At 46.2% G+C, this 12,394-nt stretch overlaps 1 protein-coding gene across 2 annotated transcripts in view; it reads left to right on the top strand.

Moving 5' to 3' along the window:
* LOC105490611 (cell division cycle 123) overlaps positions 1-10,554 on the top strand; it is a 53,924-nt gene extending 43,370 nt beyond the window's left edge. For both annotated transcript variants that reach the window (XM_011756406.3, XM_011756405.2), the window contains 3 exons: positions 7,022-7,150; positions 9,550-9,687; positions 10,279-10,554. In XM_011756406.3, coding sequence (XP_011754708.1) covers positions 7,022-7,150; positions 9,550-9,687; positions 10,279-10,305 — 294 coding nt within the window. In that variant the 3' untranslated portion in view covers positions 10,306-10,554. The remainder of the gene's footprint in view (positions 1-7,021; positions 7,151-9,549; positions 9,688-10,278) is intronic.
* Positions 10,555-12,394: the final 1,840 nt, after the last annotated feature.

Genomic DNA, 12,394 nt, shown 5'->3' with positions numbered 1-12,394 from the left:
TAAAAATACAAAATTAGCCAGGCATGGTGGCGCATGCCTGTAATCCTAGCTACACGGGAAGCTGAGGCAGGAGAATCGCTTGAACCGGGAGGTGGAGGTTGCAGTGAGTCGAGATCGCGCCATTGCACTGCAGCCTGGGCAACAAGAGCAAAACGCTGTCTCAAAAAATAATAATATTTATTATTATTATTATTATTTTAAAAGTGACTCAGTTTGAGTTAGTTTTATTTTTAGACAGAAGAGGATTAGTTTATTTTTTAAATCTTGAAAGTGATGAAAACTTCTGTAAGGAAAAAGTTAAAGTGACTTATTAGTAAACTTACGTACTGCTGACTTAATGAAGAATTACTAGAGCAGAGATTTCACTGCCCAAGACATGTCATCTTTATTAAGAAGTTTAAGTCACTAAATGCTGTTTGGTGCTGAGTGCTCTTTGACATTGTGAAGAAGCTAGCAGATGCGTTTTCCCGGGTGTCACAACACACGAGCAGAATATTTCTCACTCCCCCTCCGTGCTTAGATCAGCCTCATTGTAAGTGAGACAGTCATTTGATCTGAATCACCTTTGGACATCTTTAAATCATCTTTGGACAAAAAGATATGGCCCATATGGTCATGTCCCAGAATAACTGTTAACTGTTCATTTAACGCTTACGTCAGAAGACATCACTCTATTTTCACCTCATTGTCTTCAAAGATGATGGTGTCAAGAGTTACTAGAAAGAGGGGCTTTAGGCCATTGTGGTGGCTCACGCCTGTATTTTCAGCACTTTGGGAAGCTGAGGTGGGAGGATGGCTTGAGCCCAGGAGTTCGAGATGAGCTGGGCTGAACATAGTGAGACCTCATCTGTACGTAAAAATGAGCCAGGTGTGGTGGTTTGTGCCTCTAGCCCCAGCTCCTCCCGGGAGCTGAGTTGGGAGGATCGCTTGAGACTGGGAGGTTGAGGCTGCAGTGAGCCATGATCATAACTGTCATGCCTATCAGTGTACACCAGGTTGTGTCTGGTCTTCTGCAGACTGCCATGGTGAATAATCCCGTACGTGTGTCATTTCCCACGCTGCAGGTGAATCTACAGGGTGAATTCCTAGAAGCGGGATTGCTGGCTCAAAAGTGAAATGAATTTTAATGTTGACAGATACTGCAGTTTACCCTCCCTAGAGGTTACATCTGACCAGATCCCCCCGGGAATGCATCAGAGTACTTGCAGGCTTCCTCTGAGCTTGCCATTACAATATAGGGTCACACTCTTCAGGGTTTTGGGGTTTCATAGAGAAATGATGTTTCAGTATACTTTCTATTTCTATTTTTCTTAGTAAATGAGGATGAAGTTTATCTTTTCGTATATTTAAGGGTTGTTTCTATGAACCATTGCTTCGTGTCTTTTTCACTTTTTTCTATTATTTTCCTCAAAATAGAGGCACTGTTTAGGTATTACAGAGGCCTTTGTCATTAATCTTTTCCTGTAAACAAGATCACCTATATTATTTGCTTCTTTTCTGGCTTTTGAATTTTAGCCATCATTTAAAAAAATACTTCCCCATGGTTTTTGTCTAGTTCTTTTGTAATTTCTTGTTCTCCATTTCAATATTGGGTCTGTTTGGTGTTCGTTCCTTTGCGTGTTTGGTATGCGGTATGGATCACCCTTAGTCTTTTTGTCTGCACCAATATTTTTATATTTATATTAGACTGTCCTTCAGATTGATGATGATTTCCCAAGTTCTTAGGGCGTTAATCCCTGTTGCGTTTGCAGACTCTCATTCGGGCTGGTTGTTTCTTTTTTGTTTTGAAAATCAGTTTATTTTACTTTGAGTTCGTCTTCAGTGAGCTTGTCCTTTTTTTAATGAGAATCCCAAAGATCCTAAATTTTGGATTTTTCATTTGCTTCTACCATGTTCCCCAAAACTTATTCAGAGGACAATGTCATTGTCTCCTGCCCCTCCGTTAGAACTGTCTCCTCACACCCCTTTCCTGAGGCTGTGGCCTTCTGGAGTTGGCGTCTGAGTTCTGATTCCCTTCCCGTGGCCCGTCTGCTAGAAGACCCTCCCACAGGTTCCCACGGCACTAGAGTTGATTCGTTTAGTTCTGTTCTTCGGGTTCTTCTTGTTTCTGGCCCCTGGGGATTTCCTGGTCTTTCTCATAATCTCAATTACACTTTTAAAGGGCGTGTCATAGCATGTGTTTCATCCTGTTTGGAATAGCAGGCCTTGAGAGTTACCATAGCTGGCTGTGTTTCTGGAGCCCTCACATATCTCACACTCCAGCCAAAATAACCTGTTCCCACAACGGGCGGTCGTGGCGTGGCCTCTGCACATGAGAGCCGCCGTTCTTGTTAAGTAGTCCGCTTTTCCTGCCAACACCACCTTCCTCCCAGAGCATCGCTGTTATCCCTCAGGTGCCCAGGTCCTTTGGGAAGCGTTTCCAGCCTTCCCTCGCACATGTAGGCACACTCTCCTTTGTGCCTCTCCACTCTCACAATTCCCTGTTCTTCCTTCTCTCGAAGCAAAATACCCTGCACATTGCCATTGTTGAATGGTTTTTGGTTCTGTTTTGGGGAGGAGATGTGTGTTCTGCTCAAGCCTGAGCTCTTGGAAGGAATCGATTCTGTGTTACGATCTTCATACCCTAGTGCCTAACACAGTGTCTGGTCCCTACAGCTTGATAGGGATAGGGGGACAGTCAGTTGGTAAAAGGACAGTTAGTCCCACTGCTCTTTGCTTATTGGATTGCCTCAAAGCAGAATTAACTTCTCAGGCTGTTTTTGCTTGAGATGTCATGTGAAAACATGTTATGGCTGGGCGTGGTGGCTCACGCCTGTAATCCCAGCACTTTAGGAGGCTGAGGCAGGCAGATCAGCTGAGGTCAGGAGCTCAAGACCAGCCTGGCCAACATGGTGAAACCCCATCTCTACTAAAAATACAGAAATTAGTCAGGCACAGTGGCAGGTGCCTGTAATCCCAGCTACTTGGGAGGCTGAGGCAGGAGGATCACTTGAGCCCAGGAGGAGGAGGTTGCAATGAGCTGAGATCACGCGACTGTACTCACAAAAACAGGGCAAGACTCTGTCTCAAAAAAAAAGTTATGGCTGGGCACGGTGGCTCACACCTGTAATCCCAGCACTTTGGGAGGCTGAGGTGGGCGGATCACGAGGTCAGGAGATCGAGACCATCCTGGCTAACACGGTTAAACCCCGTCTGTATTTTTTAAAAATGCAAAAAATTAGCCGGGTGTGGCGGCGGGCGCCTGTAGTCCCAGCTACTTGGGAGGCTGAGGCAGGAGAATGGCGTGAACCCGGGGGGCGGAGCTTGCAGTGAGCCGAGATCACGCCACTGCACTCCAGCCTGGGCAACTGAGCAAGATTCCGTCTCAAAAAAAAAAAAAAGTTATAAAATCTTGATCCTGATCCTCCTACTTTATTAAAGCCTGATTATAGCTGGGTTTTTTTTTACTTCCTCATTTTTTTGTACTAGAGGATAGCTTGTGAGCTACAGAGTACACTGCCAATTAAAGTGGTGGTTTGTTTTCATTTAAAAATGTGTTTTGGGCCGGGCGCGGTGGCTCAAGCCTGTAATCCCAGCACTTTGGGAGGCCGAGACGGGTGGATCACGAGGTCAGGAGATCAAGACCATCCTGGCTAACACAGTGAAACCCCGTCTCTACTAAAAAATACAAAAAACTAGCCGGGCGAGGTGGCGGGCGCCTGTAGTCCCAGCTACTCGGGAGGCTGAGGCAGGAGAATGGCGTAAACCCGGGAGGCGGAGCTTGCAGTGAGCTGAGATCCGGCCACTGCACTCCAGCCTGGGGGGCAGAGGGAGACTCCATCTCAAAAAAAAAAAAAAAAAAAAAATGTGTTTTGGGCCGGGTGCAGTGGCTAATGCCTGTAATCTCGGCACTTTAGGAGGCCAAGGTGGGCGGATCACCTGAGTTTAAGAATTGGAGACCAGCCTGACCAACATGGTGACACCCAGTCTCAACCAAAAATAGAAAATTAGCTGGGCATGGTGGCGCATGCCTGTAGTCCCAGCTCCTTGGGAGGTGGAGGCAGGAGAATTGCATGAACCCAGGAAGGGGAAGTTGTGGTGAGGTGAGATCACACCATTGCACTCCTGCCTGGGCCACAAGAGTGAAACTGTGTCTCAGAAAAAAAAAGGAAAAAATGTGTTTTGGTTTTTTGCATTGTGGCATATTCCTATATTAAAGATGTGATAGTTTAAAAAAAATAATGAGTTCGTTTTACTGATTATAAAAAGCCAAGTAGGGGCTGGGCACAGTGGGTCACACCTGTAATCCCAACACTTTGGGAGACGAAGCCAGGCCGATCATGAGGTCAGGAGATGGAGACCATCCTGACTAACACGGTGAAACCTCATCTCTACTAAAAATACAAAAAATTAGCCAGGTGTGGTGGTGGACGCCTGTAGTCCCAGCTACTCGGGAGGCTGAGGCAGGAGAATCACTTGAACCTGGGAGGCGGAGGTTGCAGTGAGCAGAGATCACGCCACTGCACTCCAGCCTGGGTGACAGAGCGAGACTCTGTCTCAAAATAAATAAATAAATAAATAAATAAATAAATAAATAAATAAGTCAAGTAGAAAGGGTTTGGAAGTTAGAAGATATCCATTTTGTTATCATGACATATATTGAAGACATCTTAGCAGTATTCGCCAAAATGAAGTTGACATGATTACGAAGAAGTTGTTTGATGGCTGATACTGTTTCACATAGTTCCAGGAATGAAGAAGTGGGTACTAAATGGAGATGAGGAAACAACTCAAGCAGTGAGAGAGATTTGCAGGGCATCTCCTGGGGCTCGTAGAAAATGAGGAACTTACCCAACTGGGTGTGCTGAAAGCCTCCTGCGACAGGCTTATGCCACTTACTAGAGGCTCTGGAATTTGAAGCAAGTCCTAATAAGATGTTTCATCTTTCTTAACATTTTGCTCTCGCTCAGCTGAGAAGCAGCACCAGATATTAGGCATGCTGGCTCAGCGGTCTTGGTGCTTGGAATTTCATGCACACACACGCTCAGGACCTGGCGGCAACACATTTATAGAAAAAGAACATTCATTGTTAACCAAACGGCGCAAATGTATGAATGTTTCAGTGGGAAAAGGTTTATCTTTGCTCCATCCACTTCGTGTCAATAGGTGTTCGTGATCAGACGCCGTGGCCGTCATTCCTGGCGGTGTGGCCCATGCGCCTCTGCTCTCTGCGTGTCAGTACTGGCTGTTTTCTGCTCAGAGGCCAACCTCCCCTTCATATGCTGCCAAGCTCTATTCTACAGACTTACTACATTCACATAGAAAGAAAACAGCATCTTCAGGCTGGGCAGGGTGGCTCACAGGGAGGCCAAGGCGGGAGGACATTTGAGGTTAGGAGTTTGAGACCAGACCATGGCCAGCATGGTAAGACCCTATCTCTAGTAAAAATACAAAAATTAACCAAGCATAGTGGCGCATGCCTGTAATCCCAGCTACTCGGGAGCTGAGGCAGGAGAATCACTTGAACCTAGGAGGCGGAGGTTGCAGTGAGCCAAGATCACACCACTGTACTCCAGCTTGGGCAACAGAGTGAGATTCTCAAAAAAAAAAAAAAAAAAGAAAGAAAGCAGCGTCTTCATACTTGCATATGGTAAAAAAAAAAAAAAAATCCATTCTTGGCAGCAGACCTTCCTGAGTCAGAAGCGCTGCTCTCTGGAGCCGCAGGCACTGCCTGGCTCTGTCTGGCTGCCCCTGAACGGAGCACTGAAGGCTCCGGGAAGGCGCTTTAGTCAGACACAGACCCTAAGCCTTTGGGTGACCGTTCCCTTTCCTGCTGCAATTTTTTTTTTTTTGGGAGACACAGTCTTGCTTTGTCACCCAGGGTAGATGGAGCGCGTGTTGTGATCATGGCTCACAGCAGCCTTGACCTCCTGAGCTCAAGTGATCCTCCTACCTCAGCCCCCTGCGTAGCTGGGACTACAGGCGTGTGCCACCACATTCAGCGAATTTTTTTTTTTTTTTTTTGAGACAGAGTCTCACTCTGTTGCCCAGGCTGGAGTTCAGTGGCGCAATCTCGGCTCACTGCAAGCTCCACCTCCCGGGTTCACGCCATTCTCCTGCCTCAGCCTCCCGAGTAGCTGGGACTACAGGCGCCCGCCACCACGCCAGACTAATTTTTTGTATTTTTAGTAGAGACAGGGTTTAACCGTGTTAGCCAGGATGGTCTCAATCTCCTGACCTCGTGATCCACCCGTCTCGGCCTCCCAAAGTGCTGGGATTACAGGCGTGAGCCACCGCGCCCAGCCTCAGCTAATTTTTATATATTTTTCTGTAGAGATGGGGTTTCACCATGTTGCCCAGGCTGGTCTTGAACTCCTAAGCTCAAGTGATCTGTCCGCCTCAGGCTCCCAAAGTGCTGGGATTATAGGTGTGAGCCACTGTGCCCGGCCCTGCTAGAATCTTTGACTTAAAATTCCATGTGGCTTGAGGCTGGAGTTGGAACGTATCTCTTAGGCAGAGCTTTTCTGGGTCCCTTCTCTCTAAATTCACAGGGGGCCCTCCCTTTAGATCTCTGTCTACTCTATTCAGACAGGCGGCCCTTTCTCAGATGGGACCTAGAGGGATGATCTTTTGAAATAAGTGAGATTTTTAAGATTACAATAATATGAAGAATATCTTTCTGGCCAGGTGACGTGGCTCATGTCTATAATCCCAGCACTTTGGGAGGCTGAGGTGAGAGGATCGCTTGAACCCAAGAGTTCAAGACCAGCCTGGGCAACATGGCGAGACCCTGTCCTCTAAGAAAACACAAAAATTAGCTGCATGTGGTGGCGCATGCCTGTAGTCCCAGGTACTCAGGAGGCTGAGGCAAGAGGATCCTTTGAGCCCAGGAGGTCGAGGCTGCAGTGAGCCGTGATCACACCGCTGCGCTGCAGCCTGGGCAACAGCATGAGAGCCTGTCTCAGAATAAAAACACGTTTCTTTCTCAGAAGACAGAGTACAGACTGCGTTTGTTTTTGTTTTTTCTCTCTCTGTGCTACAGGGGAAGGTGTGGCTCATTGATTTTAATCCATTTGGTGAAGTCACAGATTCACTGCTGTTCACCTGGGAAGAACTGATATCTGAGAACAACTTAAACGGCGATTTTAGTGAAGTAGATGCTCAAGAGCAGGTAAGACATTTTTAAGATAGATACAACATAAACCTTTTCAGTCTACTGACTGACCGCTTGTTCTGCAGACGCACAGGTAGGCGGAATGGCCAGGACCCTTGGGAAGCGCAGAGTGTAACACAGCTTTCCTGGTAGCTAACTTCCCCGTGGTGGTGGTCAAAGAGGCGGGTACCACTTAACTTTATTACAGAAGTCAGGATCATCTGATCCGTTTTTTCAGTTCCTTTTCTGAGCTGCTTCTGTCACACCCAACCTGGAGGAATCTTGGTCCCAGATCAGCTCATGCATCTGTTCCTTGTGACCTCAGTGCCAGCTGCTGAGGCTGACGGAGAAGTTACATATGTGCAGACCAGCGGGTTCCTGTCAGCTTTCTCCTCCATTTCCACGGTGACTGGTTCACGCCTTGATGCTTCTCAGTCTCCCATCAGTCCTTCCTTCCTCTCAGTGGATGATTTAACATCCTCTTTCCAGGAAAAGGGAACCCACTGATGAGAGAATTCCCTCAGTTGATTTCTCATCACACCTACAAGCTCGTCCATCCCTTCCTGAGTCTGATCTCCCACTCAGGACACTGTGTCCTCCTCTCTCTCCAGCTGCCCTCTGCTCTTTTTCCAATTCTTCCTCTCCACCAACTCTGTCCGTCCAGATTTAGTCATGTTCAGATACCTCCCATCCGAAAAAAGCAAAACATTGTTCAACCTGGTTTCTTCACCCAGCCACTCTCTCCTTTCCTGTCAGCTTCACAGCCAAACTTTAATCTTTAAACAACTTTGTAGTGCTGTTTTCTGCCCATAAAAGTAACATGCTCATTCTTAAAGAAAATTTTAAAATCACCTATGACTCTACCACCTTGAGAACCAGTGTTTATATTTTGCTATATAATGTGCATTTAAACACATATATAGACCTTTGTAAATAAATGAGATCATACTATATACACAATTACATGTCCTGAGATTTTCACAGTGTTCTCTTGTGAGCATTTTATATCTTTTAAAAAATAGTTTTGGGCCAGACGTAGTGGCTCACACCTATAATTCCAGTACTTTGGGAGGCCGAGACTGGTGGATCACCTGAGGTCGGGAGTTCGAGACCAGCCTGGCCAACATGGTGAAACTCCGTCTCTACTAAAAATACAAAAAATTAGCCGGGCCTGGTGGCGGGTGCCTGTAATCCCAGCTACTTGGGAGGCTGAGGCAGGAGAGTTACTTGAACCTGGAAGGTAGAGGTTGCAGCAGTGAGCCGAGATCACACCATTGCACTCCAGCCTGGGTGACAGAGCGAGACTCCATCTCAAAAAAAAAAAAAAAAAAAAAACCGGCCGGGTGCAGTGGCTCACACCTGTAATCCCAGCCCTTTGGGAGGCCGAGGCAGGTGGATCACCTGAGGTTGTGAGTTCGAGACCATCCTGACCAACATGGAAAAACCTGTCTCTACTAAAAATACAAAAAGTAGCCGGGCGTGGTGGCGCATGCCTGTAATCCCAGCTACTCGGGAGGCTGAGGCAGGAGAAACGCTTGAGCCCAGGAGGCACAGGTTGTGGTGAGCCAAGATCACTCCATTGCACTCCAGCCTGGGCAACAAGAGTGAAACTTCGTCTAAAAAAAAAAAATTAGTTTTGGCAGCTAGGCATGGTGGTTCATGCCTGTAATCCTAGCACTTTGGGAGGCTGAGGCAGGCAGATCACCTGAGGTCAGGAGTTTGAGACCAGCCTGGCCAACATAGTGAAATCCCCATCTCTACTAAAAATACAAAAATTGGCCGGACGTGGTGACGCATGCCTGTAGTCCCAGCCACTCAGGAAGCTAGAGTGGGAGAATCGCTTAAACCCGGGAGGCAGAGGTTGCAGTGAGCAACAGAAACCTGGGTAACAGAGATCGTGCCCCAGCACTGCACTCCAGCCTGAGAGCAGAGCGAGACTTTGCCTCAAAAAAAAAAAAAAAAAAAAAAGAGAAAAAGAAAATAGTTTGGGCTGGGTGCAGCAGCCCACCGAGCCTGTAATCTTAACACTTTGGGAGGCCAAGGCAGGAGGATTGCTTCAGCTCAGGAGATCAAGACCAGCCTGGGCAACATACTGAGACCTTGTCTGTACTAAAATTTTAAAAACTCAGCTAGGTGTGGTGGCGCATGCCTATAGTCTCAGCTACTTGGGAGGCTGAAGTGCGAGGTTCACCTGAGCCCAGGAGGTCGAGGCTGCGGTGAGCCACTGTACTCCAGCTGGAATTACAGACGTGAGCCACCGTGCCCAGCTCATTTTAACTTTAGAATCTTCCTTTCTCCTTACCAGGTACAGAAGAAAACATGGAGTTGAAATTGTTCTGCTAGGTTCTTTTTTAGTTCAGAGAATAGACCTAAAAATAAATGACTGACGTTCTTTCTCCTTTTTCTTCTTTGTACAGGATTCCCCAGCTTTCCGTTGCACCAACAGTGAAGTGACAGTCCAGCCCAGCCCCTATTTGAGTTACCGGCTGCCCAAGGACTTTGTAGACCTGTCTACAGGGGAGGACGCTCACAAGCTAATAGACTTCCTTAAGCTGGTAAAGTCTATGTGCATTTAGTATGCTGGCCGTCTTTTCAAATAGACCTTCAAATTGGCTTTTATATAATATTTCACTGGAATCCTGTATCACCTAGACTTTGATGCTTATGAATGGAGCCGAGTTAGTGAGTTAGGTCATTTTCTAATTAAATATAAAATAGGAGCTGAAGGCATAATTTATTGATTAGAGTGACAGAAAATGTTTTTATGCTGTATATGCCTTTTGAACATTTTTCAAAATACTTGTAACTGTGAAGAAAGTGTGTATATTGTTAGAGGGCTGCACGGAGAGCAAGTCTCTGCTCTGGTGGTGATTTTACTCAAGAGGGAATGTGAATATTTATACTTCTGTGTGGATTTCTGTGTAGGAGTTTCTGTATGTATGGAAGAAAGAGAAGAAAATACTCAAGTACCTGAGGATAATTTGCTCAGGAGTCAAAGTGATAAACTAGTTTAATGAATTAAAGCATGGTTTTCCATGACAATTTTTAATCACATCTTTGCCAAGACCTCTAGAAAATTACACCTGCTGAGCAGATATCCCAAGGAGCATGTGCTATTTTAATGTCCCCTTGGTTTTCTTTGGCAGAAGAGAAATCAGCAAGAGGACGACTGATGAGCGTGCTGGAGCTGGAGAAGAGGAGGCCCCGCCCCGCCGCTTGGGAGCTGCTCATCAGCCGCAGCTTCCTGCCAACCCTGATGCGGGCGGGCCAGGCAGTGTGGACATCAGCCGCTTTTTATATTCATGTACATCACCTGGGGAAAAAAACAGAGGGACTTTGCTACTTGTAAAAATAACATAATAAATAGATCTTAAGCATAGGAAATCATACTGTTCTGATAATAAAATGCTTTCTATGAAATACGTTGCTTTTCTACCCGGTCGCTTTTATTTATTTTTATTTTTATTTTTTGAGACAGTCTCGCTGTGTCGCCCAGGATGGAGTGCACTGGTTCAATCTCAGCTCACTGCAACCTCTACCTCCTGGTTCAAGCGATTCTGCTGCCTCAGCCTCCCGAGTAGCTGGGATTACAGGTGCACACCACCACACCCAGCTGATTTTTGTATTTTTAGTAGAGGCAGGGCTTCACCGTGTTGGCCAGGCTGGTCTGGAACTCCTGATCCTCAAGTGATCTGCCCACCTCAGCCTCCCAAAGTGGTGGGATTATAGGTGTGAGCCACCACGCCCAGCCTGTTTTATTTAGGGACAGAGTCTTGCTCTGTTGCCCAGGGTGGAGTGCAGTGGTACAATCACAGCTCACTGCAGCCTCAATCTCCTGGACTCAGGCAATCCTGCCTCAGCCCCCTGAGTAACTGGGACTACTGGTGCACACCACCACGCCCAGCTGATTTTTATATTTTTTTTGTAGAGATGGGGTTTTGCCACGTGGCCTTTTTAAAAGGCCACCATGTTTAAGTGATGATATCAATTGTGCCTGATTTACCGAGGCTTTATGATGTGCCAGACATTCTACTAAGAGCTCTTTCTGTATTAGTTGACATCACCAAGCAATTTGAAGGATACAGACATGACAGTTTCCCAGGGTAACTGCCCGACGTGGTATCCAGTGGTAATCTTCGTCCTCAGTACTTTCTCTTTGTATTCAGTACGTCAGATGCCCTTTCTGTTTTCTTTTTTTTAAGTAGTAGAGATGGGGTTTCCCTGTGTTGCCCAGACTGATCTCAAACTCCTGGCCTTAAGTGATCCTCCTGCCTCAGCCTTCCAAACTGCTGGGATTATAGGTGTTGTTTAATGTACAGGTGCTTCAAAAATACTTTTGTTTTTTAAAACTGCTTATAGGTGCCTACCCACCTATGATGGATTTAGTATCAAGGATTGATTTTAAGTTTAGCTCTGGAAGCTGGCTTTGTCAAGATGGCATTTTACCAAGCCAAAGAAAATGTAAATACATTTGATACCAATTGAAAACATTCAGACTAGGCTGGGTGCAGTGGCTCACGCCTGTAATCCCAGCACTTTGGGAGCCTGAGATGGGCGGATCACCTAAGGTCAGGAGTTCAAGACCAGCCTGACCAATATGGTGAAATGCCGTCTCTACTAAAAATACAAAAATTAGCCGGGCGTGGTGGTGGGTGCCTGTAGTCCCAGCTACTTGGGAGGCTGAGGCAGGAGAATCGCTTGAACCTGGGAGGCGGAGGTTGCAGTGAGCTGAGACCGCACCACTGCATTCCAGCCTGGGCGAGAGAGCGAGCCTCTATCCTCCACCAAAAAAGAAAACTATATTCAGACTATATAAAAGACCCAGCAAAATTTGGCAGAGAGTTCATAAACTGTACAATTCTCATTACATTTTTTTACACATTTTCCTGGAGAAACTGGACTTGAACTCTCAGGTCATTTTCTGAAACGTGATTTTTGTACATTGTTTACTTAGTGTATTTAATTTTAGTTGATTTTCCTGATGTTAATATCAAATGTAGGATACTATGAAGGAAATATCCTAAAGCCCAATATAATTTACGCCTGCCTAAAAATTAACTTCTGTTTTGTTTTAAGACAGAGTCTCACTCTGTCTCCCAGGCTGGAGTACAGTGGCACGATCTTGGCTCACTGCAGCCTCCGCCTCTTGGGTTCAAGTGATTCTCCTGCCTCAGCCTCCTGGGTAGCTGAGATTACAGGTGTGCACCACCACACCTGGCTAATTTTTGTATTTTTAGTAGAGATGGGGTTTCACTATGTAAG

This window comes from Macaca nemestrina, chromosome 9 (genome assembly GCF_043159975.1).
Source record: "Macaca nemestrina isolate mMacNem1 chromosome 9, mMacNem.hap1, whole genome shotgun sequence".
In the NCBI taxonomy this organism is placed as follows: domain Eukaryota; kingdom Metazoa; phylum Chordata; class Mammalia; order Primates; family Cercopithecidae; genus Macaca; species Macaca nemestrina.
This window is presented reverse-complemented; position numbering and strand designations above follow the sequence as displayed.